The 25126-nt window shown below is 51.8% G+C and overlaps 1 protein-coding gene across 10 annotated transcripts; it reads right to left on the bottom strand.

The window, feature by feature from the left end:
* Positions 1 to 15769: 15769 nt before the first annotated feature.
* On the bottom strand, positions 15770 to 25094 carry SFXN3 (sideroflexin 3). 10 transcript variants are annotated; one of them, XM_029245885.1, is made up of 13 exons: positions 24791 to 25094; positions 24595 to 24707; positions 23823 to 23997; positions 22505 to 22668; positions 21714 to 21884; positions 21271 to 21369; positions 20859 to 20934; positions 20389 to 20474; positions 20040 to 20167; positions 19811 to 19860; positions 18899 to 18948; positions 18361 to 18408; positions 16757 to 18088 (listed from the first exon to the last, which is right to left on the bottom strand). In XM_029245885.1, the coding sequence occupies exons 4-13, from the start codon at positions 22663 to 22665 to the stop codon at positions 17992 to 17994; spliced, it is 966 nt and encodes a 321-aa protein (XP_029101718.1). In that variant the 5' UTR covers positions 22666 to 22668; positions 23823 to 23997; positions 24595 to 24707; positions 24791 to 25094; the 3' UTR covers positions 16757 to 17991. The 10 variants fall into 10 exon arrangements, 8 of the variants coding, with proteins under 8 accessions (XP_029101723.1, XP_029101715.1, XP_029101721.1 ...); XM_029245886.1 differs by having other exon boundaries at positions 24595 to 24684; XM_029245887.1 differs by lacking the exon at positions 24595 to 24707.
* Positions 25095 to 25126: the final 32 nt, after the last annotated feature.

Below are 25126 nucleotides of genomic sequence, written 5' to 3'. Positions count from 1 at the left end.
GCCACAGGAAAAGGATTCTCTTAATTCAGATGATGTGACTACTGCAAGGAAAGAAGCCAGGTGGCAGCATCCTTTGCATCGGCATGAGGGAGACTAGATTCAGGTGAGGAGGGTGAAGTTAAAATTTGTTGAAGAACAGATAATCCTGCCTCTTTCCTCTCCTTACTCTTTCCTATAGATTCTTGTACTGAAGAAGGAATGGGGTATAGAATATAGTTTGCTTTCCACTGTGAGCCATAGCCTGGAGTTCACGGTTATCATACATTTACTTTCTTTCAGCCACTGACCCATGAGATAATTGTTAAATATAATGACAGAATGAAATGGGTCCTAGACAAATGAACAAAATAAGATGAAACACAGCATAAAGGATCAGTTTGGTAAGAAATTACTTGGGAGGACCCACACATTCTAACCTGTCACTTCTTGAACCCTATTTTGACACAGCTAGTGAAAATTATAGGGTTGCAACTTTGGAAAAAGCAGAAGTGAAATAGATGGTCCAGATTGACCCGTTAGAAATGGATACAGAGAAATTGTGCTTCCAGTGAACATTAGAATCAGTTAAGTCAAAAAAGTCTCAACATAAATAATTAAGACGGAATACCTTGTAGCTACCTACTACGACAAATTGGTGAACTCGGTCAAAATGAAAAATACATGTTGGAAAATAGAGTTAAGTGAAGAGGAGAAGTATATGAATACTGATCACAGCTGTGTAAATATTAAATATATCATCAACAAACACCCTAAGAGTGTGGAACAAGGCAAATGGTTGAGTATAATGCTCACAATCCTTTATTTTGTAAAATTATTTTTCATAATAAAAAAGTAGAGGCTACTTTTATAGGTAAATTAGGATGTTGAGATAAATGTAGAACGTTGGGCTAACCAGGTGGGAAGATAAGCATTATAATTCAGCAACAAAAAGCATTACCAAATGAAAGCTGGAACACCCAGCAGACTAGCTCTCTGGAATACCAAAACATTAAGGCAAGTTGAATGAGCTTTGTGACATGCAGAAAGAAATCAGGTGAAAATTTTCTTCAGCTTACTTTTCTTATGTCACAGGAGGCAACTCCTTCCCCCAGGCTCCCAGTTTCCCAACCATCTTTTTTTTTTTTAATTAATTAATTAATTAATTAATGGCTGCGTCAGGTCTTCTTCGTTGCTGCACGCGGGCTTTCTCTAGTTGCGGTGAGCGGGGGCTGCTCTTCATTGCTGTGCACAGGCTTCTGACTGTGGTGGCTTCTCTTGTTGCGGAGCACAGGCTCTAGGCACATGGGCTTTGCTAGCTGTGGCTTGTGGACTGTAGAGCACAGGCTCAGTAGTTGTTGTGCACAGGCTTAGTTGCTCTGTGGCATGTGGGATCTTCCCAGACCAGGGCTCGAACCTGTGTCCCCTGCATTGGCAGGCAGCTTCTTAACCACTGCGCCACCAGGGAAGTCCCCCATCCACCTTTGAGATGGAAATCATAGCTCCATCTGACCTAACAATGTGGCCACATTTTGTATTGATAAACTTAGAAGTGATGTAAAATCATTGACTCTTTCTATATTTCTGTTCTCTTTGTTTTTAACCTTTTTTTAAAAATTTTGAAATATAACAGACAAGCAGAAAAGTGCACAAAGTAGATATAGAGTTTGATTAATTATTACAAAATAAACATTCGTGTGATCATCATCCAGGTCAAGAAATACAACATTGTTAACACCCCCAGAAGCCCCCATCATGATTAATCCCTCCTTTTCCCCCTGGATAACCACTTCTAAGCTCTATATTTTCATTTTACCTGGCTTTGACTTTTATATAAGTTAGGATACACCTAGGAATGGAATTGCTGCTTCTCATGATATGCATGCATTCAACAGTAGTTACTACCAAACCATTTTTCCAAATTTTTCCCCCATTATGCCATATCCTTGCCAACACTTGGTATTGTCAGTCTTTTTAGTTTTAGCCATTAAATAAATATTTTAGAGCCTAAGATTCTAACATGACCCATCCCACAAGGATTTCCTCCCCTGGATTTTCAAAAAGCTTTATTTTGAAATAATTTTTAGACTTGTATAGAAATTACAAAAATAGCACAGAAGGTTCCCATGTACCCTTCACTCACCCTGACCCAATGATAATATTTTATTTAACCATAGTATAATTATCAGAAGCAGGACATTGGCATTGCTACAATACTATTAATTAAACTATGGGCATTAATTCGGATTTCACCTGTTTTTACATGTATTTGTGTGTGTGTGTGTGTGTGTGTGTGTGTGTGTTTATAATTGAAAATTTATCACATACATAGGTTTATGTAACCATGAGGTGAGTTAATGAGTCTTCTGGCGTATGAGAAGCTAAAGCTCATGCCAAGGGAAAAGCCAGTAGAATCTGCAATACTAGATAAAATGTCATTTAATATATAAGTTGCCTTTTCAATTATTACCCAGAGTCACTGAAGGGAAGGGAGGCTAGTTGTCAGGATAGCTAATACTCTCACACTTTTCACTCTACATCTACCTGTTGGGGCAGCTGTGGGCATGGGGAGAGTCCCAGGTTCACCGGTTGAAGTCTACTTGTCGTTATGGCACACTTGGAAGGGAAGATTTGATGACAAGTGGTGTTCTCCAAAGCAGAAGGCTCTTCAGTCCCACCTGACTTTTTACTTGACAATTTTGTGTGAGGCCAGTGAGATACCTTCCTGCTGACACCTCTACAGTGACTCCTCATTCCTTCCACCATTATTTTATATAATGTCCAGATGATTACCAAACTTCTATCTCTGGCACAGACCTTTATCCTGAAAGTCACACCAATATATCCAAACTGATGAATCTCCTGATGTTTTCTTCTAAGCAGCCAAGGAAGAAGGCCATAAGCAGCTCCAGCCTACGTTATACTTATGGCTCCCAGAAAAAGCATCAGTACATCAAATTGCAGGGAAATATGTTATTGACTCTGCTGGGGTGATGTGCTCAACAGGAATTAATCACGTGGTTGAGGCCTGACCAGCCTGGAGCTCGTCTCCCCTGTAGCAGGTGTAGTCGATGCCCCGCCCCGCAAAGGTTACCTGCAGACAGTTCCTGTACAATCTCATGGGTCTCTCTACCTGAGGGAGTCCTCTGGCCCCTAGAGTGAGCTCAGCTAGCAGGGCAGTCTAAAAATGCCACAGAGTTAATTCAGGAGCAAGCCATAGCCAGCGAGGCCCAGGAGTTGGAGGATAAATACCCCTGCTTCCTTTCCTTTCAGTGGAATAATTCTGTGCTGTATTCTCTTCAGGCTTGCAGAAGGGCTCCCCCCTACTGATGCACCTTTTATTTACTTTTCCTCCCTTCTGTCACTTCCCCTCTCCTTCACTGTGTTTTCTGGGATAACCTCCCAAACAATCCCTGTCTTAGGTTCTGCTTTCTGGGGAATCAAAATTAAGATAACCTCTGTAGAGGGAGGAGGCCATCTGTCTGAGAGCCCCATCAAGACCATATGGACGAGGAAAAGTTCTTGGACCCCAAACTACATTTGTTAGTGACAGTATCCTTGCTTACATTCCACTTTCAACTTTTGCTCTTAAGACATAACACAGTTTAGCGTTGGCTTCTGTGGGGAGTTGGGCAATAGGTTAATATCCAAGACTCTCCTGAGCTGGCTGTTTCCTTGAAGCCAAGGAAGAAGTTGGGAAATGCATGCTAGAATTCCAAGGAAAAAATGGTGGGATGCTTTCCCAAGGGCTGACGGAAAATAGAGAGAACTTAACAGCAAGCCAGGAACTACTTGGTGTTTAGGCAACCAAATCACACATAGGATCCTGGACTCCAGGAGAGCATCAGAATATGGTAAGTATAATGCTGAGCAGAGAACAACTGCCATCTCTGTTCAGTATGGGCAATTCGGTACTATCAGAACAAACGTGTTAGAAAGAATATGGGCTTGAAAGAAGAAACATGAGGCTCAGCATAAACCTTTGAGCATGTTATTGAGTCCATAAACCTTAGAAAAAAAAAAAGTCCATAAACCTTACATGTCGATATGCACAGCCTCACAAATCCCCAATTCCTTCGTGTATTTTCCACCATTTTCCCCAGGAGTAAGATACCGGGAGAGAGGTACCAAAAGATGACGATCAGGTGAACTCTGCCTGGCAAGCCTCCTGCTGGTTCTGTCCCCCGACTGGGGGACACCCCAGTGGGAAATTTGTTGAGTAGAATCACACAGAAGTTGAGCTCAAGAATTGTGTAGAAATATGGCACTTTAAGTTAAGGGACTGAAATCTTTGGGGTCCTGGGACTTGACCTGCTGTCACACTGCCCTCTACAACATTGTTTTATTTATTTATTTATTTATTTTTGTCTGTGTTGAATCTTTGTTTCTGTGCGTGGGCTTTTCTCTAGTTGCGGCGAGCGGGGGCACTCTTCATCGTGGTGCGCGGGCCTCTCACTGTCGCGGCCTCTCTTGCTGCGGAGCACAAGCTCCAGACTCACAGGCTCAGTAGTTGTGGCGCACTGGCCTAGTTGCTCCGCGGCACGTGGGATCTTCCCAGACCAGGGCTCGAACCCGTGTCCCCTGCATTGACAGGCAGATTCTCAACCACTGTGCCACCAGGGAAGCCTTACAACATTTTTAAAGAATTTGGATTTATCACAAGAGCGAAGGCTGCCGTATATCAGTCTTGTGCGTTGGGAACTGTCAAGTGCTAACACTGGCCCAGCTGCTGGGTGCTGTCTGCAAAGCAGGCGGTAGCTGCAGTGGGAGGCAGCTTAAAATGCCCCACAGTCTAGGAAGGGCCTCCGAGAAGTTTTTATTTTGACATAGAATCCAGGCTTCCAGTCAGCTTTGCCAGCAGCTCTGACCCATCTGAACCTCAGTTTGTTCTGAGAAACGAAGATGAATTCAGCCTTCAAACATGTTGTATTTGGCACAGTGGGTTCTTTTTTCTTAATTGCCAATATTTAAATAATGAGAAATTTTATATAAAAATCCAGAATTTAGGGGCCGGAGTCATTAGGCCAGGATGTTCAGAGAGGCCTAAGGCCAGCTGCTTCTAGTGCTGAGATAAGGAAGTGAGAAAAGTTGGAGCTAATATCTAAGCTCCTAGTGCTGCCAGATTTTTTGGGAAACAAAAAAACCCAGGGAATCTAGTCCACCCTGCAACCATTGAAGATGAGCATTGGCTGCTGTTTCAGGCAAGGCTGGCCCTCTCCAGCTCTCCACAGTCCCAACCAGGCTTACTTCCCTCACATAAGAATCCTGCTGCCTGGGCTTCCCTGGTGGCACAGTGGTTAAGAATCTGCCTGCCAATGCAGGGGACATGGGTTTGAGCCCTGGTCCGGGAAGGTCCCACATGCCACAGAGCAACAAAGCCTGTGATCCACAACTACTGAGCCTGTGCTCTAAAGCCCACAAGCCACAACTACTGAGCCCACCTGCCACAACTATTGAGGCCTGCACACCTAGAGCCCGTGCTCCACAACAAGAGAAGCCACCCAATGAGAAGCCCACGCACTGCAACAAAGAGTAGCCCAGCTCACCGCAACTAGAGAAAGCCTGCGCACAGCGCGCAGCAACAAAGACCCAACGCAGCCAAAAATAAATAAATAAATAAATTCATAAGAAAGATTCTTGCTGGCCCATGTGGTCTTTGAGTTTATGATCCTTGAACTAGATGGTTACTTCAGCTCTAACATACAAAAACAATAGCTACCCCTTATCAAATGGTTCCAGTGTGCCAGGCACTGTGGCAAGCAATTTACATACATCAGCTTATTTCAAACTTACAAAGGTATTATTATTAACCTTAATTTTTAAATGAGAAAACTGAGGTTTGTACCTGTAGGTAAATTTGCCCACTGTCACACTGACCAGTAAACAACAGAGCCAAGACTTGAACCTGGGGCTGCCAACATCCAAGGCCCGATTCTAACCATCATGTTCGTTATCCTGACGATATCGCTGTATCTTTGTCAGCCTAACCCCAGTGCAGCTGGAGCCAGAACTGCAGCTGGTGTTTTATAATTTAAACACCCTATATTCAGGAGCCAAGTTGTAGAAATACAGGTGAGTGTGCGCCCAGACGGCAGATCAGGAGGTGGGGAGGTGGTGGGGAACCTCGTTGGTCACAGCATCTGGTCACCTGAGGCCAAAGTGCTTCAGGGCTGGCATCAAGAGAAGACAACAGAGACGAGCTGGGGCTTCTGGGGAGGTGGCAGTGGGGAGGCAGGTCAGTCCCCCGTTAGAGGCCTTGGGGAGAACCTCCAGCGCCTCCTGGTGCTGAGACAGGCGGGTGGGAGGCGACAGGTGTTACAGCTGATACCTGAACTGCTAGAGTTGGCAGGAATCTTCCTGGCTATATAGGTGGCTAGGGTGGAGGGGATGGTGACTGGAAATGTGGTGGCTCTCTGAGCTGGAGGGAAGCGTGAGCCCCTGAGCCATAGGGCCTAGGGGTCCCGCCCCAGCCTTCCTCATTCTTGTCCCTCTCCCCTCCTTGCTTGAGTGGTCGGTCTGTGGTGACCAGCGAGGCTCCTCTGCAGGAGGCAGCCAGCTACCTCACAGGGAAAAATAGCATCGGAGCCCTCGTTAGATGCAGGCACACAGCAATTTACCCAAGGCCTCCGGACCACGGCCACGTGCAATGCGTGGAGGTAGGAAGGGAAAGGAGGAAAGGTCGCGTCCAGAGGCGCCTCAGCTCGGCCTGGGGGCTGGGCCGCAACGTGCCTGGCCCGGCGGGTAGCAGGGAGGATGAGGCGCCGTCCGGAGCCGAGGGCACCGAGAGGTTCCGCGGCCCAGTCAGATGGGTGGCCCGGAGCCCTGACCCCGGCGGCTTGGGTGGGGTCCCGCATCCAAGGCGCGGAGCGCCCTCTGCGAGGGCAGATGGCAGCGCCGGGCTAGGTGGCCGGCGGAGGGAGCTCCAGCCCCGCCGGGGGAGCAGGGTGCGCCCCCATACCACCTGCGCGAGGGCACCTCGCCTGCGGGAGGAGGGGCGGGAGTCCGAGGCGGGTCGGATTCCCAGCCAGCTCTCTCCTCACAGGAGGCGTCCCATTATCCGGCGTCGTTAAAGAGCAATTAGATGGAAATTAAGCCGAGAACAAGTATTGATTATCTCATTAAGGCCGGGGGAGCCCTTTCTGTCGGTGAGAGTTTACCGCCGCTCACCCCATTATCTGCAAGGTGAAAGCCTGCGGTCTTCAAAACCTAGTGAAGTATCGATCTGGTCTCCATCCCCAAACCCAGTCCCGCCCTTCCCCCCTAGCGTATGTGGGTTCTAGAGAGGTGACACGAGGGGTGTGACGAGGTGGAGGAAGAACTCAGGCCCCCACTCTCTCGTCTTAGTACTTCCTCTGTAGTTGCCTTCATTTTCTGCTCCCAAGTCATTTCCCCCCTGGAGCTGAGTGGTGAGGAGTAGGTGTGGGGATGGGAGAGGAAGATCAGAGACAGTTCACAACTCTCCAGGCCTGGAGAGATGAGAATCCCCTAGTTTTACATCCAAGGAAGAGAAACTAGAGTCGAGACTTAATGGAAAGAATTTGCCCCTGTTGACACAGAGCATAGGGTGCATGTGGCGCCCAAACCCCTGGAGGGAGGGGGAAAGGCTTAGTTCTGGGTGACCACCATCGCCAAGGAAGAGACACCTGGGACCACGCCACAGATTCCTCAATGCTTAGAAACCTCAGAATTCAGAAGGGGCTTCCTCAGGATCCCAGATGATGTGACCTTTGGAGAAAAATCACAGTGTGTTGGAGAGAAGAGTTGTTTTCATCCTGGCTCTGTTTCTAGTTGGTTGTGTGACCTCAGGCAAGTCACTTTGCCACTCTAGGCCACGGAATCCTCAAAAGAATGGAGTTGGAAGAGCTGTAAAGCTCTTGAGTCCTCAGGCACCATGATCTGACCGACTAAGTGCTGAGCTCCCAGCTGGCAGGCAGCTGTGTGCCCAGCTCCTGCCTGCCCTCCGGGAGCTATGACCTCAAGGGAGAGAAAACATCAAACTGATAATTACAGAAATAAGTTACAATTATAATACGAATTAGAAGAAAGAGTGCAGGTGCTGTGAGGGTGCTTAAGAAGGTGGTGGGGGAGTTTACACAGGAAACAGATATTCAATCAAAAAACACAGGGAACAAGCCTGTTGCCCACTCATCCATTCAACACACAATTACTGAAGGTGCTCCAGAGCCCATGGTGAGCAAAGCGATGGTCCCTTCCCCCTGGAGCCCCCAGTCCAGTGGGGGAGACAGACAATAATATAATCACACAGATAAAGGTGAAAGCACACATATGGTACATATACTGAAAAATATGACACGGGGAAATGAGCAAGAATAAGAAAAGGAATTGACTTGGGGGAGAGGGGGTCAAGGAAGCCTCTCCGAGAAAGCGAAGGTCAGTCCATCATTTAAGGTCAGAAATCCTTCAATCAAACCCTGGGGGAGGTGGGGGAGACCCCTGAAGAGGGTGCACCTGCCTCCCCTACTCGCCTAGCCTCAGAACAAGCCCAGGTCGGAGACAGAGCAGGGCCTAGAATTCCGGTCTCTGACACTCCCGACACCACTGTGGGACTCATCCGATAGCCTCAGGGACGCCTGGGGGCGGAAAAGGAGGTGGCAAGAGGGATGGCGGCGGCGAGTGGTGCGCCCGGCCCGCGCAAGGTTGGCCCGGCGCGGAGCGAGCGGCGCTGTAGCCGTATCTGGGCTCATCTCCCTGCCCCGGAGCTGGGCAACTATTAATCTTGGTTGACGGTTTCTAACGTCCTAATTGGGAGGTGGGGAGAGCGGCCCAGTCCGCCCTAAAGGTAGAAGCGGCTAATGGGCCTCTTCATCACCGCCAGGAGCGGGTCCCTGGCGGAGCGCAAGGGGTTGCTGCAGCAGGTGAGACGCGGAGCCGGCGGCGGCCCTTAATGAAGCTGCCGGGGCTGCGGCGGACCGAGAGGGAGCTTGGGGAGGGAGGCGGTTCCGGGGGTGAGAGGACGGGTCGCCCATTCCCGTCCGAAATCCCAGCTCCGGGGCTCACCTGGGCGCCCTTTATCTGAAGAGGCCTCCTGGGGGCGCAGGGCTGGGGGGAAGGTGCTGGGTTAGACCTGCGTAGTTAGGGATCTTTTCAGGGGTGTCAGGAGTTGGGTGGGATACACGGGGAGGTGGAGGGTCTGAAAGCCCGAGTCTCCCTGCCGTAAGCAAGGACCGGGCACAAAGTGGGCGCTCCGATGTTTGCTGACCTACGAGGCCTGTGCCCGACGTGTGCAGGGGGTAGATGTTAGGAGCAAGCGTGAATTCGCGGGCATCCATGACCCCATGGCTCCAGAGGGCCTCGTCTTTTCATATTTGCGCCCCTTTCCCCCTCTGTGGCTCACCTTCCCTTCTGGGGCGGGTCTGTGAGCTCCCAGTCCTCCAACTCTCAAGCGCGTCCCCTCCTCCAGCATATGCTAGCGGGACCTGCCGCTAACCCAATCCTCCCAAGGCAGCCCTCCTCACCCCCACCCCCATCCAGGTCCAAACTGCCCGGGGAAGCAGGGTTGGGAGGGGATCGCCCACGCAGCCGCTCCTCAGCCCTCCCCTGGGGCCCGCCGCGCCGTGGAGCCCCGGCTTCTCTGCGGGATTCGCCGTCTCTCGCTCGCTGTCAGCCTTTCCCGCCCGCTCCCCGCTCCAGCCGCATCAGAAATATATTGTATTCTCACCTAATCCTGTTCAATTACAGCATAATAAAACACATAATAAAAACCTAATTCATTTTTCTCCCGTGCCCACCATCTCCCGGCATCTTTTTGCTCGGGATTAAAAATTTGTCTTCATGTTTGTGGCACCGCAGTCCCGGCGCCTCCGCATCTTTAATATATGAGCCGGGGCGCTAGGGACCCGCCGGTTCTGCAGTCTTCGCGCCGGGAAGGCGCCCACCAGTCACCTGAGGATGCGGGCGGGGAAGTAGAGAGAAGCATAGACCTGCATGGGGGCCCAGCGGCACCCACCCCCTCCCTCCCCGGGGATGGGGGCGGATCAAAGGCCCCAGATTTCCGGGGGCCGAGAGATAGCGCGTCTATTTGTCCAGCAGACCCAGTGTGGCCTCCAGGGGGCGTAGTGTGGGGCAGGTCTCTGGAGATTTTACCAAGGAGGCTGGGCTACCTGGTGCAACCCAGCTGAAGGTGCAGAGCAGAGCCGTCAAGGCGGCGCCCCACTGTCCTCAGCCTCTATTCTCTCCTTTGCTTCTGATCTTCTGAGCTGACCAGGTCAACGCGGCTCTGACTTCCAAGTTACCACCACCATCCCCAGTCCCTAGGGACGCTCTACCACCCTCTGATCACATTGTGAACACCTGTATCACTGAAACAAGATTAGGACTCCCCAGAAGCAATTATTAAGAATTTAATAAGAGAAAGTTTCCTACAGAGGCACAGTACTTGCTGAGCTTACAGAGGGGCCAGGTCTGAGACCCAAATGCAACCCAATGATATTCCCTCATTCCTTCATTCATTTAGGGCAGGGGTTCCCAAATTTTCTACATTCATGGAGCCCTTAGTTTTTCAGTGATTTTTTCACAGTACCCTAGGCCAAAAGAAATATCTTAACAATTCCCTTTAAATACTTAGGTCTAGGGCTTCCCTGGTGGCTCAGTGGTTGAGAATCTGCCTGCCAATGCAGGGGGACATGGGTTCGGGCCCTGGTCCGGGAAGATCCCACATGCCGGAGCAACTAAACCCGTGTGCCACAACTCCTGAGCCTGTGCTCTAGAGCCTGTGAGCCACAACTACTGAGCCTGCGTGTCACAACTACTGAAGCCCGTGCGCCTAGAGCCCGTGCTCCGCAGCAAGGGAAGCCACGGCAATGAGAAGCCCTCACACCACAACAAAGAGCAGCCCCCACTCGCCGCAACTACAGAAAGCCCGCGCGCAGCAAAGAAGACCCAACACGGCCAAAAAAAAAAAAAAAGTACTTAGGTACTTTAATAAATATTTACATCCTAACTCCTTCGTAGCCATTTGAAAAACGAACACACATAAATTGGAAGAAAAAAAGAATATTTTTTACATTATTCTTAAGTTCGATTACTAATGAATGGAATGTGTGTCTGTTGGGCTCTGCATAACTTCTCAAAACTTGGAATCAGCTTGGATACTGCCACCAGTTCCTGTTCCACACTGACTTCTGTGTAATTCTTGCTGTTTGTCACAGCAACCATCAAAAACCCAGTTTTGCAAAGACATCATTGAAAGTGATGTAGCACAAACTAGCTTTGAAACTGTGAACTACCTCAAGCTAGTAGTTTGTGCAGTGTCTAGCAAATGTCGAGTATTGCTGGATTTCCCTCAAAAACTTTAAATGTCTGGCAGTCCTATGAGTTCATTGTGGCACCCTGGGGTGCCTCAGTATACAGTTTGGAAACCACAGACTTAGGGAATCTACCTGTTTTCTTTAAGCAACAAGCCTCCTTAGTGGTCTTGGAAAGGTTGGGACGGCTGAACAGAGGTCATCTGATTTGGCCACAGGAAAAGAACTTGAATCTTATCCACAACTCAGAGGTCAGATCTAAGGAGGGGAGTCTGACAGCCTGGGGGTTGAGGTGTTAGTCTTACATCACTGTTACCCAGCACCACCTTCCACCCCACTGTACCTTGGTGCCCTGGAAAGGAGGTCATGACAGTGAAACTATATCACCAGAGACCAGCAACTCTGCGTGGGACTACTCTATAGGAACTGGACAAGAATGAGGTGAAGGTGTCTCCTTTCCAGCATGCCTTAAATGATGGCTGCTCGGTGCCCTCCCCAAGAAGTGGCAGAGATGGAGGGCAGGTCAGCATCCCCGGGAACTGCCAAAAGGAAAAGGCATTGGCATGTGCAAGGAAGCAGATAGCACATTTGGAGACAGTGGCTCTGATTACATGTTAGATACTTTCTCCCTCACCTCCCTGCATTTAGGACTCCTAGGGAGACACAGAAGAGGGAGGGCTGAGCTCCTTCTCTTGCTGGCTGTCATATGTAGGGACATCTCTAGGGACAAGCTTCATTTTGCCTAGGGGACTTTTCAAGCCACATTACCCCCAAGATTCTGACATGCCTCCTTGGGAGGACATGCTCCCCATCCTCGAGGCTGAAAATCACTGAAGCTGTGAGCCATTGTTTCTGTTGTGAATATGTCATATCTTTTAGGTTTGTTGAGGAGTAAAACAGATTGAGAACCACTCGGTTAGTGGTTAGTAACCTAGGACCAACATATGAGTGGGGTTTAGGGCACTTCTGGATTCCACATTCATTTATTCAGGAAACATGTATTGTGTACCTACTGTGGTTTGGGCACTATTATACGTGCTGTGGGCATATAAAAGTGAAGATATGAATAGTTGCTTAATGGGTAGAGAGTTTCAGACATGCAAAATGAAAAAGTTATGAAGATCAGCTCCACAACAATGTGAATATACTTAACACTACTGAACTTAAACATGGTTAAGACGGTTTTTATGTTATGAATTTTTCATCACAATAAAAAGTGAATATCGGGCTTCCCTGGTGGCGCAGTGGTTGGAAGTCCGCCTGCCAGTGCGGGGGACATGGGTTCGAGCCCTGGTCCGGGAAGATCCCACATGCCACGGAGCAGTTGAGCCCGTGCGCCACAACTGCTGAGCCTGCGGGCCACAGCTGCTGATCCTGCGTGCCACAACTGGTGAAGCCCACGTGCCTAGAGCCCGTGCACCGCAACGAAGAGTGGCCCCCGCTCGCGGCAACTAGAGAAAGCCCGCGCACAGCAACAAGGACCCAACGCAGCCAAAAATAAATAAATAATTTTTTTAAAAAAGTGAATATCACAATAAAATGCTGCCTGCCCTCAGGTTTTTCATTTAAGCTGGAGAAAATCATTTGTATAGGATCAATAGGAATACATGTTGTAGCAAATACCAATCAAGTTAAGTCCCAGCCAAAGTGAGAGAGTGGCATGGACATATACACACTACCAAATGTAAAACCGATAGCTAGTGGGAAGCAGCCGCATAGCACAGGGAGATCAGCTCGGTGCTTTGTGACCACCTAGAGGGATGGGATAGGGAGGGTGGGAGGGAGGGAGACACAAGAGGGAGGGGATATGGGGATACATGTATACATATAGCTGATTCACTTTGTTATACAGCAGAAACTAACACACCATTGTAAAGCAATTATACTCCAATAAGGATGTTAATAAATAAATAAATGAAGAGCAGTAATTATAAAAAACAAAATAAAACTTACGTCCCAGCTCACAACTGCCCTTCTTTGAGAACAGCCCCAACCACAGAGGTGGACCTGAAGTAATGATGTGTAGTGTCCTTGCAACTTGACCCTGACCTCTGGCCACCTCCTAGAGGTAGACAACTGATCTAAACTGTACCGATTTTTCAAACTTGAACGGAGAGACTGAAGCTGGCTGAAGCTGTTACCTTCATGGCAGTGTCCATATACTCCCATTGCTGAGGCCTCCAGAACTGCCCAGCTTCTTGCCCTTTCCAAGGCCTGGTTGGTTAGCTCCATGTCTGATTCTGAGAGCTACGGCAGAATCCTTCCAATACATCCCTCCATTTACCGAAGCTAGCCACAATCATTCTCTGTTGCTTTCTACAAATAACTTCAATTATAACCCAAACCAGTGGTGCCCCTTCTGGGAAATAAAAGTTGTCAATTGAGGATTTGCTGGTGATAGGGGAGGGGAGGTCTTCAGTCAGAAAATAGCATGGGTGGTTGATTTATAGGTTAAAATAGCAAACTCTTGTTGCATAAGCAAACACTTTACCCTGAAGGAGCTGTGTATTGCTTGTTACAGGCACAGGGTTATTTTCCTACTGGAGGTATGGGGATGGGAGGAGGACAGAGTTGTGTAAGTAGCCTAAATTATTCCGAGTTCCTCCCCCATTCTCCTGGTCGTTATTCAGTTGCCAAACGTCGCTGGTCTGAGAAGACTGGAAGGAGGAAGCTGGAGGAGGCTGTGGCCTGAAGCTGAGGCTGCTGTTGCTGGGCTGGGACTGCCAGTCAGGAAAAAGATGTGTATAAAAGAAGAGAGAAGGGAGCAGCCCCAGAAGCTGTCTTTTGGACACTGATCCAGCTGGTTCGAGGTTCCTCCACAATTCCTAGCAAAAGGTTGCCAGGCATTAGGACCTGAGATCACTGCAACGTGCGGGGAGACTGAGGAAGAGGGTACCGAGAGAGGTGCCTCAATGCCTGCCCTGCACGGGGCTGCGTCCCTGCAGATGGGAAGTCCCTCTTCACCCAACAGCCCATTTCTACTCAGCGCCAGGCGCAGAGCCACACTTAGCAGAGTTCAGTGAACTGTGGGATACAAGGGTGGAGAGACGGAGAGACCACGTCAGGTGCAAGAGGCAGGACCAACAGCCTCGCAGGCCACTGGAAAAAATCGGGGCTTGGGACCCAGGAGGGGCCTCGCGTGATTCCTCAATAACCTCGCGGATTTCTAGGCGGGAAGTCAAAGGGCGGGCCCTGGGATGCTCTTGGATTTCGAAACTGGAAAGTAGGGAGGGGATGTGGCGGATTTAACGGTTCAGAACCGAGGTCATCAAGGAAGCGGATCTTTGACGTAGGTTCCAGGATCAGGTAGGCGAGGTGAATCGTATCCCCGGCCTGCGGCGCTGAAGTCACTGCCCGGGAAACGGGAAGGAGGCGGAGCCAGCCGAATTTTGACTGACAGGAGCCGAGCAGGGGCGGGACTCTGCTTCTGACTGGCTATGTCCCCCACGAGGGGCGTGGCTCACCTATGACTAACAGGCCCAGGGGCGGGGCTGGCTTGAGACTGACAAGCTTGACGGGGAGGAAATGGGACTTGGTTTTGGCTCTTTGGACACCAGCCAGGGCGGAACTAGGGTGGTCTGACTGGCATGAGTCCACAGGGCCCGAGCTAAAGCTGGCCCAAACCACCTGTCCTTAAGATGCCGGCCATTAGCCCCAGTGACCAAGGAAAAGAGCAGGATATGGCCACCTGGTCCCCTCCCTATGGCCAGGGTAAGCCAGGCCTCCAGGTCCAAGCCATTTTTTCCCTTAGAACGTAGGCCAGGAGAGAGGAAGAAGGCTGGGGAGGAAGGCCAAGGATGCAGACGCAGGTTCCCAGAGAGGGTTCCTGGAGTCTGAGCACTGGGAGGAAGAGAGGAGGCCCAAGAATGGGGCCGATTATTTAACTGTGAGAAAAGTGCTATCTCTACCCAAATGCTGACTTCCGAGGAGAATTCCAAGCATGTGGAGGCAGTCTGGAAAACATGCCTGGCTAGGATTTGCCCCTAGAGAACCTGTGAAGTTAGCTTAAACCAACCATTTTTTCTTTGAGAAGCTGGTATGGAACTAGGAATGAAAGATGGCAGGAAAGCCTTCCTTCTAACTGGCCCACTGGTACCCTGGCCAGCCTTCTCTCTGACATGGTTTAGTATTATCTGCAGAGCACAGATAATTGTTATTAAATGTTCTTAATGATTTTGTTTTACAGAGATTCCAGCACCTCACTCCCCAAGTGGATTTCTTTTACCTAGATTTTCCAGTAAAAGCGCAAGGCCTCTTTTCAAGGGTAACTTCCTTAATGTCTTTAATAAGCCTGTGTCTTTGCTATGAATGGACATAACATGTCCGGCCTCACAGGGGTGGTTGTGGAGATCGAAGGAGACAATGAACTTAAAGCACTTGGCTTCAGTAAGCCTGCCTGGCACAACAGGGAAGGACTCAATGAGCAGTAGCTGGTGTCACCCCCACTGCCCATCAAGTAAGCTCCTACTTCCTAAGAGGATCGAGTGAGCGCAGGCCAGGGTAACAGGTCACTTGAGGCTGTTGTGGGACCATTCAGCTCTAAAGATTTCTCCTGACCACCTAGTGTGAGAGCTTTAGGCTGAAAAAAAGGGAGATGAGGGGTATTTCCTGCAGGGAATAGGGAATGGATTTTGTTATAGATTCATTCACGTTTATTCTTTTGAATCTTCCTAAGCCGAGACTTGGGGTAAGAGAGGCAACTATTGGGGGAATTCCCCGGTGGTCCAGTGGTTAAGACTCTGCACTTTCACTGCTGAGGGCAGAGGGCGTGGGTTCAATCCCTGGTCAGGGAACTAAGATCCCGCAATCCGCAGGGCCAAAAAAAAAAAAAAAAGACAACTATACACTGTTTAATAGTAGCTCTCACCAGTTTTACATAGGCGTGAACAAGACTTATTTTTCCTGGAAAAAAAAAAGGCGGGGGTCATAAGCAGGGAGGGAGTAGAGGGCCCTGGGGTGGGGGGAAGGGGTGTTAACTAGCAAATGGTCCCGACCAGGCTTGTTCCAGTGTTGCATCAATGAGCGTGTGTAGGGGTGTAGAGGTGTGCTGGCGCCCTAACAACTTCTCTGATGGAGCCAGGCAGTCCTTAGCCCTCTAGCCTTCCTCTCCCAGAGGCCACCACCCCATGCCAAATGCCTGAAGGGAACCAAGAAGCCCAGAGCCTGAGTTGGTTTGTAGGTGTGTGATCAGCAAACCCGCATCCCCCGCCCCCGCCCCCGGCCAGAAAAGAAGGAAATGAAGCCAGCACTCCATCTGCTGAGGGAATAGAAGGTGGAGGCATCTACCCACATCCCTCCTACTTTAGTACTCAGGGTGCTGATGGAGGACTGATTTTTCTAATCTCAGAGCTCCCTCTGCTGGGGGCTGAGGCTCCCTACAGAAGGGGAGGGAAGAGACTAAGAACTGAACTTTGTAGGGAGAGAATGGAAGGCCGCAGGCAGCAAGCTCTTCCTGGACACTCAGGACATAGAATTGAATGAAGATCAAGAAGTAGACAGGTTTTCGGTTTATTGAGTAACAGTGGCACCACAGCTTTCATTACTGGTGGTGGTTGTTTGGGGGAGCAAGAAAGTGCTCTTAGAGGATCGCACTGGGGCCTTCACCCCACTTCAGCCAGAGGTCACAGGAGTTGGAGTCATGGTCCAGCTCTGCACTCCGTGAATTCACCAGCACATATTCCATCCCCAAGTCCACCTCCCCTTTGGGCCAGCCATTGACTACCAGGCCCTTCCTCCTCTTGGAGGTGGGGGTGTGGGGGAGCAGGGCCAAAAAGCCTCAAGAGAAGGAACTAAGATCAGGACCCTGCTGAACGTCCAGCAAGATCAGTGGAACACAAAATCCCCTGTCTTGAGATCATACGCTCAGGGCCTAGTTGCCCTTGAGGTGTCCTAGTTACAGCCACTCAGACACCTGTGGAGTTTAAGCACCATTCCTACGCTGTGTCCCTCCGTAAGAGGGTGCAGTGGGGGCTCTTAAACAGGAATGCTTGCTCTGCCTTCGTGGCTTTTTGGTTAGGGGAGGGGGTTGGGATTGTAACTTTAGACTTAAGGTTATAATGTCTTGCGGCCCAAGAACTCCTAGGATTGTGCCTAAAGATGCCCGTGCTACAGTGTGGGGGAGATGGGGAGATGACAAGAGCAGTACAGGACACTGACACTCCTTTGTTCTAGCAGAGAAGAGGAGAGGAAATGACCCATTCCAGGATGTGGGGAATGCGGTGAGCCCCCTGCCTCCCTTATCCTGCCATGTCGTCCTCTGCCAGCCCAGTTCCTGAGTCAGCTTCGGAAGCCAGGAAGCAGAAATCTGAAGAATTCAGCCCAGTTTAGCCTGCTAGTGTACCTCAGTCTCTGTCCTGAGATCCTGGGTCTCCTCCTGTGTCCAGAAGGGGCAAGGTTCCATGAGGAATGACTTGGCTGGTGGAACTGTTTAGGCGAGAAAGTCCTGTAGCCTGGCCGGCTGGCAGGTGACAGGAGGCCAAGAAGGGAAGCCAGACATGAGGACATCCCAGGACAACCTGTACACACACGTATCACATATGTACATATGTAGACACACTAGCGCAGAAGGGATCATGTGACCCTGCTCTTTGAAATCAGAGGAGAGAAAAGGCTACGGGGGCACCTCTCCCAGCCTAACAGATTGCTGGTCTCAAGAGCTGCTCCCACACCAGGCCCCCGCCCAGTACCAGGCAGATGGAAAAGTGGCAGCAGCCCAAGGATGTGAGAGAGGAGGCCAGGGGCTGACGCCCCCTCAAAGCCCCTTGTTGTAGTAAACCGCTTCGATACTGGGGTTTTGCTCATGGATCTGAGCTCTCAGCTCCGGCTCCAGCCTGCTCACGTGTATGGAGCTGCAACAGAACAGCACAGGCAGGCTGAATGTCCCCTGAGCCCACCCCCCTCAGCTGGGTGCCCCCGATCACCACCCCTCTTCCTCCCAGGTTGCTGAATCTTCTCCTTCGACTGCCAGAGGCCCAGATCATTGTCATTCCCCCACCCCCAGAATAAGCTGAATGCCTGCCAGGCCTCCTCCTGGAACACACTGAAGGAACCTAAATCAGCTGCTCCCAGAGATGTGGAGACCTGTCTGAAGCCCCCAGCCAAGCCTGGGGGCAACACTTACCTTCTCTGGGGGAACAGGGCACAGCACAGGGGGGTGGCAAATACCAGGCTGAGGGAGAAGAGTGTTGGAAAGGTTTGTGAAGCTCTGATCTAAGAGTGTTCCCTCCAGGCACCCCACCCCATCTCTGGAGACAGCCCCTAGGGGTGGAGACTGATGAAAGCCAACAATGACATTAGGTTCAGGCTGAAGAAAGAGCCTCCAAAGCAGTGACCCAGAGCGCCACAGCCAGTGACAGAATCAGGAATTAAATGTGCATGAAACTCTGGGCTGGTACCAAAAGGTATATTTCCATGGTTTCCGTGGTGGATGTAGAACCCCTTCGACTAGATTCTTGACCTTCAAGAACAGAGATCACTCCTAACACACACAGTATGCCCTACAGGTGTCCAAGACCCCTACCAGCTGAATGTATGAATGAATGATGTACTTAATGTATTAAATTATCTTAATTATCTTATCTTAAAAGCAATAAGACCCCCCCACATCCACCACAGAAAGGATACTCCCACACATTCTAGCTAACTCCCCACACACTTACCAGAAGCCCACCAGTCCCACCTGCATGGGTGCCCCCAGCCAGGGGCGGCGCTGTGGGGAGAGAGAGAATGTAATGGTGTGTGTCCCCTGGCTCCCCTCACCCCTACACATTCACCCACCGCGGCTCTATCCCATCAGCGCTGCCTTTGAGCCTCTGATATGTGGCCCTTTTCTTTCCCCCAGTCCCATAACAGGGACTCACCACCCTCCACTCCAGCCAGGCCCATTTGCTGACACCATCCCTAGCGTCCCACCACCCATCTTCGCCTCTCTGAATCGCTTCCCACACTTCTTTCAGGAGCTGCTTTCTTCAGGAAGCCTCCTCTAACCCTCCACTCCCTCCCTCCCATCCCACTGCGTGAATCTGTCCCTTTCCAAACACATCTCCTGCTCTGCACACCCTTCTTGATTTGCTCCAGCCTTAGAGGCCACCAATCTGTTGCTCCATGTACATGGTTGGCACTCAATAAATATTTGCCAATAAATGATTCAACAAATGAGCCAGAGCTTGTATCCCTGTGCCTTGCTTCTCCGTCCTGTTCGCGTGCAGGTGAGCCTGTGTGTGTGTCTCAATGTTTTTTGTAGCTGACAGCACGAGCACGATATCAAGCGTGGCTGTGACAGTCCATCCCTATGTGTGTCAGAGGTCTCTGGAGTGACACCAGCTTCCTTCAGGCCAGAAACCCTTTCTTTCCTTCCCTTCCCTTCTCCTCCTGCACCCTCAGTGTTCCTTCATTCCAGCTCAATTTATTCTTGCTGAATGAATTAATGAAGGTGGAAGGGGTAGCACAGGGGTGGGGCAAACAGGTAGCAAGTCTTAGACTCAAGTCAGGTTGGAGAGGAAGTTGGGGACCGGTCAATTCTGCCCCCAGTCACCACTATTTCTAGGACGGGAGAGGTGAGAGTGACGTACCTTTAGGAAGTTTTTCTTCTCCAGGGTGTCCATGATCACGGGGGGAATGGCTGAGGGGAGAGCAGGGCAAGGAGGGAGGGAGTTAGTAGAGTGAAAGTCAGGACCCTAAGGAAGGGGCGATCCCCCTTTGCAGCTCCTCCCACTCCCCCCAGAGTCCTCAAACCCCCCGAATAATGGCACCTCCTTCTCTTAGAGCCGCCCATGCCCCACCGAGCCACTCCTGCCTCACCCATGGCAGGAATCGCCATGCAGATTCTTGATGTCACCACCTGGAAGATTCCTTGCTTGGCTGCGGCCACCGAGTGGCCAAGTCTCTGACCCTGTTCATCGGTCACTGGGATGCCCACCTGCAGCTCTCTGAGAAGGGAAGGGGGTGGGGGTCAGATCACAGGCCCCAAATCTGACCTGCCATGCTCTCATGGGCAGCTAGTCCCCTCAGACAGCCTAGATTCAAAGGCTGGTTCTCCCACCCCAGGATCCCAGCACCAGACTGAGACTAGGCCCAGCAGCTCGTGTGGCTGTCTGGTTTGCCTACATGCGCCCTGGGCATGCACACGCCAGAAGCTGGGGCCACTCACCTCTGCCTCATCACGGGGATGTTGATGCAGTTGGCAGCTGCCACCGCTGCAAAGGGCACGAGTCTGCCAACCAGCGGGGGCAAATGCTGGGGGAGGAAAGATGTCATTTAGTGCAGGGGTCCCCAACCCCAGGGCCGCAGACCGGTACCTGTTAGGAACTGGGCCGCACAGCAGAAGGTGAGTGGCAGGCGGGCAAGTGAGCGAGGCTTCATCTGCCGCTCCCCATCGCTCGCATTACCGCCTGACCCATCTCCCCACCCCCGTCCGTGGAAAAACTGTCTCCCATGAAACCGGTCCCTGGTGCCAAAAAGGTTGGGGACCGCTGATTTAGTGACCCTAAGGGCCACGGGGTGGTAAGGAACTCTGAGGAGAGATATGGGGAGCCTGTAGATTGGGGTGGAGGAGTGGTAGGGAAAAAGGAGGCAGATAAAGCGTGAACTGGGGGGGGCAGTGGAATGGGGGGGATTTACCTTAGTGAGGGATTTGAGTCCCAGGGCCGTGGCCACAGCCCCGGTAGTAGCACTCACGTAAGCCGTTCCCAGCTGCCTGTGGACGGAAGAGCCAGGACACAAGGTGGGAGGTAAACAGTCCAGCCTGTGGCTCTTTGCTTCAGGGACGGGAGGCATGGGAGGGTGGCCTCAGTGCAGACAAACGTCTCCCCTGCTCCAGTGCAGACTTGTCTGGAAGCCCCAATCCCTACCCTTGAAGAGGACTGGGTCCCCCAAAGCATACACAAGAAGACCTCAGGCCCTCAGTCAGGCCAGGAAAGTGAGTGGGGGGCAGGCTGAGAGGAGACCGCTGAGCCACTGGCTGCATAGGCCCAGGGGAACAGGAGAGAGCAATGGAGGGCCGGGAGAAGAGTCCGTGGGAACAAGCTCTCACCCCCCAGTGATGGGAGCGTCGCCGCTGCGGTTGGAGTAGTTAACGATGGCATTGAAGGACTGATTCCCCCACTGCCAGAACACCACGGTTGGGGTCTTCCTGAGGGAACAAAGACACTTACTTCCACAGTGTCCCACATCCTTGGACACTGATAATAAAACCCCAAAGGTTAACCCCAAACCCTCAGGAGGGGCCCTGTTGATGCCCCTAGAACATGCTCTGGTGACCCCTGCATGACCCTCCTTACACAAACACACCCATTGTCTCTGGGGTGGGAGGACCCCGTGGGCTGAGTTCTGAGGAATGGAAGGGATTCTAACGCAAGCTCCCACCCACCTACTATTTTCTGCCCAAACGGGCCCAGAGAGGAAGTGCCTAGTCATCAAGTTACACTGTACCTTGAACAGAGCACCCAGGGAGGAGACACACAGAATAGGACCTGCCTGTAGAAGGTGAGCATGCAGCCGGTGATGGTCATGTTCATGGGCACCTGGGCTGACATGCGGCCAATCAGGACCACCTTCTCCCCTGTGTCCGGATGGAAGGCAGAGTCGTACACATACTTGGCCCTCCAGAGCTGGTCCTCGGTGAGCCCTGGCGTCACAACGCCGGCCCTGCAGAGGTTGGCAAGGAGGAGACAGGCAATTCTAAGGGGTAGATCTGCCCTCCCAAGCCCTGCCCACCCAGCTCAGGGGAAGTCTGGGCAGAGGACCAGGCACTTTGGCTCCCAATCTCAAAACAAAGGAACTACTTGTCTCTGGGGAAGAATCATGTCTTGCCAGAAGGAGGGCTCCTATTTCTACTTCCCTTCTAGCCACACAAAGAGGGGTGCCCTTCTGTTTCTGCCCAAATGCTAGGCCAATGCTGGGTAATGGTGGTTTCCAATGAGTCAAAAATGGCTGGGGTGTTGCATGAGTTTTTCCTCCTGGAGACAAGGAGGCTGCCCTCCTACTTCCTTGGGACTCAGCTGTACAGGTCCTTGTACAGGGTTTGTGAAACACAGAGCAGCCCCCTACCCACAAATATCGACACCACCTCCTCAACCCAAACACCCTGAAATCCTTTAAGTTAAAGTTCTGTGCCCTAGTTGTCTGTGATTCCAACCGAGAGGGCAAGGGAGTGAGGGGGTGGAGGATTGGAACAGGGTCACGCTCAAGTTAGGGGAGACAGGTGCAAAAGGTACTGTATTAAGAGCAGGGAATGAGCCCCTGGGTTAAATGGGGTCGGGGGTCACCTGTAGTTCTGTACGATGTTCCGGGAAGCTTCTAGCTGTGTCCCGGACAACAGCAGATTTCGGGGGTCAGTCACAGTGAAGAAGTGCCGGGCTCTGCCCAGGAAAGTGCTCTGGTCCCAGCGAGGTTCCTGGATATTGATATCTAAGGGCAACTCACCCATTTTCTGCAGGGCAGGGACCAAAGTCAGAGGACTCCAAGGAGGGGTCCAAGGGGTCCACATGGGGGAGATTTTGGTGGTGCTTCCCTGGTCCCTGCCAATCCTTCTAGAGCTCAAGATGACTCTAGATAGGTAAGCAAGGATGTGGGGAGGAGCTGTTTTCTAGGCAATGTTCCAGCCCCCCTGGGCCACTAGAGAACATGGCCAGGAAAACAGATGTCCTTGCACTCTGGCCTGGTACAGATTTTCATGAGTGAGGATTTACATGTGTGAGGTTGACGCATGAGCAGCAACTAATCCCATGCAGCTACTCTTGTGCTCTGTATGCACAGAAATGCAGATTATATGCATTACACATCCACGTTCATGTCAGCTTTAGGCCCCAGTTGCCTTGAGACCTACATACAAACCCCCAAGGCTGTTTGGGAAGATGGCGTAAGCCATCTCACTCCCCAGGCCCTGACTGGAGGACAGCAAGGGTTCATTGGCAACTCCAGGGCTTACCTATTCCAGATATCAAACAGGGGACTCTGATGCCAGCCAGCCAGCTGTGCTCGTGGGCATGCACAGTCCCCTCTCCAGACCCATCTTCCTCAGCCCACACTGAATGGCCCAAGGCTCTCCTTGTTCCCTAGCTGGGCAGGGCTGGCAGGAACACACATCTACCTCTCCCTGAGCTACCTACCTCTAAAGGAGCAGGATACAGTGAGTGAACCCTCCACTCAGCACAGAGAAGAAAGCCTGAAGCATTCATCTGGCCATGTTGGGCAATATCCTACAGAATGACTAATTCTCTCCAACCACACTTCCTCCCTCACAGGCAGACACACCCTCCCCTCTCACACACTCACATTCACATACCCACACACAAAGACACCAGCATACACGCCCTACACAGACCTGCAAACAGGGTGGACACGCCCTGCATACAAAGACCGTTACTTACAAACACACAGCTCATATCCATCAGTTGCAGACACTTGAATGTGTGACCATACAGAGTCTCACCCCGACATTCCCTCCCCAACCCACTTCCCCTCGTGCCTTAGAGCCGAAGATGCTGAATCTCACAGGACGGAGGCAACTTTCCTCTCTGACTCCCAGCCCTCAAGCCCCTGTCCCCTGACCCCAGAACCCCGCCCGGCACAATGAGCACTCACGATTTCCTAGGCTCCTGGGCTCCCGTCCTCTGCAGCTCTCAGTCCCGCCTTCCTCTCCGCGCGTCGCCCCCGCCCTCACACCCATCACGGGTAACGTCACGCGTGACGCTCGCCAGCCTGAGGGGCGGGGACTCCCTTGGCGCATCCGCCCGGCGAGGCCAGGCATTGGCAGAGCCTGGGGGCGATGGGTGTCATTTAAGGGCGACGCCCCCAGCCCGGGCCACTGAGACCCGGCCCTACGCTGTCTCCCAGAGCCAATCCGACCTCAGGGATCAGTTCTGGCCACGTCCCCAACCCGAGAGAGGAGGGGAGGAGCTGCCCCATTTGCTTGCAGTCCCCTGGCTGGCCTCGGGAGGCACCCGGCCTCTGCAACCGGGGGTCTAGGTGCCCGGGGCGAAGGCGGGCGGCGTGGAGGGGCATCCTCTGACGGTACGCCCAGAGAGACTCGGGTTACCGCCCGGCTTGTTTACTTAATGGCTGCCTTGGCAGTGGCCTCTGCCTACTTGGACCCCTGGTCTCCTACCCCGGTTCCCTCAAGGTCCTCTCGCAGCACCTTGGCATTCTCACCCCTTCACAGTCCGGTTCTGCTCGTGCCTGTGCCTCTTCGGTGTCCTCAGCCCTTTCCTCCTCCCTAGTCCCCTCTATACTCCCCTCTATAACCTCTAGCTCCACTGGGTCCCCAGTTTCCTTATGCCCCAATCCCTACCCCTGTATCACAGACCCTGGCCGCAGTCCCTGCCCCGGATGTGAAGGGGCAGAAAGCTCAAGGTACCTCTGTCTGCATCAAGAAAGTGGATCAGAAAGAGTCTTCCTCCTTCTAGTGTCCTGGAACCAGCTTCCCTGCCTTGCGTCCTTTCCAGAACTGGGTGGCCAGAGAGACACTTTCTGACATAGGAGGATGCATATGAAGGCAGCGCTCAAACACACACACACACACACACACACACACACACACACTCCCAACTCACCCAGTCACCATACAGAGCATGCGTGCTGCACACCCAGGTGCCAGCCCGCGCTCCTGCCCACCGCAGGCTCACGCCCCGCTCTGCCCAGGTGGCATTCCCTCGCTGAGGCCTCAAGGGTGACCGCGGAGGGGTGGCAATTCCATGAGCCCAGGTAGCTGGTTTGGCCTGGAGAAGACGTGGTTCTGGGCTCCCCTGCGCTGAACCGGTAGCGGGAGCCGGGCGAGCTGAGACCAAAGGCCTAAGTTCGCGGTGCGGGGTGGGGCACCAGAACTCGAACTGGAGCGAGTAGAGCCCAGAGGCCCCAGCCCAGATTACAAACGGCCGACCGGGGCACCC

The sequence above is a fragment of the Monodon monoceros genome, unplaced genomic scaffold (genome assembly GCF_005190385.1).
Source record: "Monodon monoceros isolate NGI ecotype Baffin Bay Population unplaced genomic scaffold, NGI_Narwhal_1 Super_Scaffold_4, whole genome shotgun sequence".
NCBI lineage: Eukaryota > Metazoa > Chordata > Mammalia > Artiodactyla > Monodontidae > Monodon > Monodon monoceros.
Note: the sequence above shows the minus strand (reverse complement) of the source record. Positions and strands in the feature narration are given on the sequence as shown.